This window comes from Austrofundulus limnaeus, unplaced genomic scaffold (assembly GCF_001266775.1).
Source record: "Austrofundulus limnaeus strain Quisiro unplaced genomic scaffold, Austrofundulus_limnaeus-1.0 Scaffold554, whole genome shotgun sequence".
NCBI lineage: Eukaryota > Metazoa > Chordata > Actinopteri > Cyprinodontiformes > Rivulidae > Austrofundulus > Austrofundulus limnaeus.
Genome location: NW_013952956.1, coordinates 175,121 through 177,338, shown reverse-complemented (window position 1 = coordinate 177,338; position 2,218 = coordinate 175,121). Strand labels below are relative to the sequence as shown.

Below are 2,218 nucleotides of genomic sequence, written 5' to 3'. Positions count from 1 at the left end.
AGACTGCAAAGGCTGAAACATCTTGAAGTCTGTATGAAATTGGAGGTAGTTTGAAGATTAATTTTTTTATGCCTTTTAAGCTCAAAAATGGGGGAGGGGAGGGGGTCGTATTATACACGAATAAATACGGTATTTAAAGGTAATTCTGATGGATTTAGAAATTGGAATATTTAAGTAAACAACAGGCTAGCATGAACTAAGATGTTTTACTTTTTGTATTAGTAGTATTGATCACATAATTGCATACAAATTGATYTCTGTTGTGGGTATAAAAAYCAAATATAAACAATTTATTCTGTTATGTTTGGTCACATTTTCAAAGAGYCACTGTAGATGGACCAAAGAGCCACATGTGGCCCCARAGCCGCAGRTTGCAGACCCCTGGTCTAGCGTTTTAGCTTCATGTACTGAACTGTCTGTTCATGTTTAATGCGACTCTGAACCCCACYGTCCCACCCACAAACAGGCGCCGTGTTGCTCTGGAGCCTGAGAGTGAAGGAGTCCAGGCTGAGAGAGAGAAGGAGGCGGCTCTGTAAGTTCCAGAAGATCAGACCATACACGACACCAAATCCACTCATCAAACCAATCCTTATTCTGTTCACTCGTATTCAAAAACACCTGTTTTTACACAGCTAAATGTCTTTTATAAAAAACAGAAAATCCTGTTATTTGTGAAGGAAAAAGAATAAATTCTAAATAAAAGATAAACCCTTTTAAAAATACTACATTTTCAGAATTTTTCCAGCTAAGTTACAACACCTTAAAAATGTCTTTAAATTTCTTGAACATTTTGACATTTTTTCATATTTTACCCAGAATTTAAAAGTATTTTTGAACATTTAATGTGCTAGGTCAACACAAAGTACCACATAAATRTTGAAACAGAAAGAAAATTATCAAAAGTTTTAAAGTTTAAAATCTTATTTTTAATTAAAACAAAAATGTGAAATGTGTGGCATGTAAATGTATTCAACCCATTTACTCTGATATCCTGAACTAAAATCACATCCAGAACTTTTTAACATCGTCCACCTGTGACTAATTTCATCACAGTGTGAATCCAGCTGCTCTGTGAGCCTCAGACTTTTGTTACACAACATGAATGCTCCAAGCATCATGAAGACCGAGGAACACACCAGACAGGTCAAGGATAAAGTTTTTCAAGACACTCTACAGCTGTGGTCCTTCATCCTGGTCCTTAAGGATCACTATCCTGCATGTTTTACGTATCTGTGCCTCTCAATATCTGATGTATTTGAATCAGGTGTGTTGAAGCAAAGAAACATGTAAAACATGCAGGATAGTGGCCCTCGAGGACCAGGACTCTGCCGTACAAAGCTTCGGCTCTTGTTCAGCTCATGTATGGGATGTGTTAGCTGAGGTTAGCTGCCCTGTTAGCTGAGGTGTTGGCTTTGTGTTGCAGATGTTTAGACTTCCTGCTTCAGAGCGGAGCCACGGCCTCACTGAAAGACAAGCAGGGCTACAGTCCTGTTCACTATGCTGCAGCCTTCGGACACAGGCACTGTCTGGAACTGGTCAGTTCCTCACACAACACACACACACACACACACACACACACACACACACACACACACACACACAATACATGAAAAACATGTACTTTTTAATTAAAGTCCTTTATTTTTAACGATTAAGCTAGCATCCAGTGCGGTGGCCCACCTTTGTTTTAGTCTGTGCACTTGAAGAAAGTCTGCCATACGCTCAAGTACCAAAGACTCATTGGTCATTTCATAAAGTGATTAAAATATGAGTTTTTGTGGCCTCATAAAGTGTGCAAATCTACATGTGTGGTTAAATCTAAGCTAAATATCACTTGTTGTTACTTGTATTTCATGTTTAATCTTAATATATCAAAGACAAAGTCAGCACCATGAGTGAAAACTATCTGCAGTACAGTCTCTTATATAGTCAGTGGGCCAATGTGTTTCTACATTGGACGACAGATTACAGCCTAGTAGCGATGTCAGCTGCTGGTGGGCCAAATCAAATGGCTTGGCAGGCCAAATTTGGCCCGCGGGCCCCACTTTGGGCTCCTCTGATGTAAACCTAACCTGAACTCAACTCACACCTTAGTCCTAAACCAGGCATGGGCAATCCTGGTCCTGGAGGGCTGCAGCCCTGCATGTTTTACTTGTTTCTCTGCTCCAACACACCTGATATGAAGGAACGTATGATTATCAGGCTTCTGCAGTACGGA

At 39.9% G+C, this 2,218-nt stretch overlaps 1 protein-coding gene across 1 annotated transcript in view; it reads left to right on the top strand.

Moving 5' to 3' along the window:
- The window catches only part of ankrd44 (ankyrin repeat domain 44), a gene marked incomplete in the record, with an annotated part of 84,527 nt that overhangs the window by 52,021 nt on the left and 30,288 nt on the right, over positions 1-2,218 (top strand). The window contains 2 exon segments of the mRNA XM_014026448.1: positions 467-532; positions 1,424-1,535. Of these exon segments, the coding sequence (XP_013881902.1) occupies positions 467-532; positions 1,424-1,535 (178 nt within the window).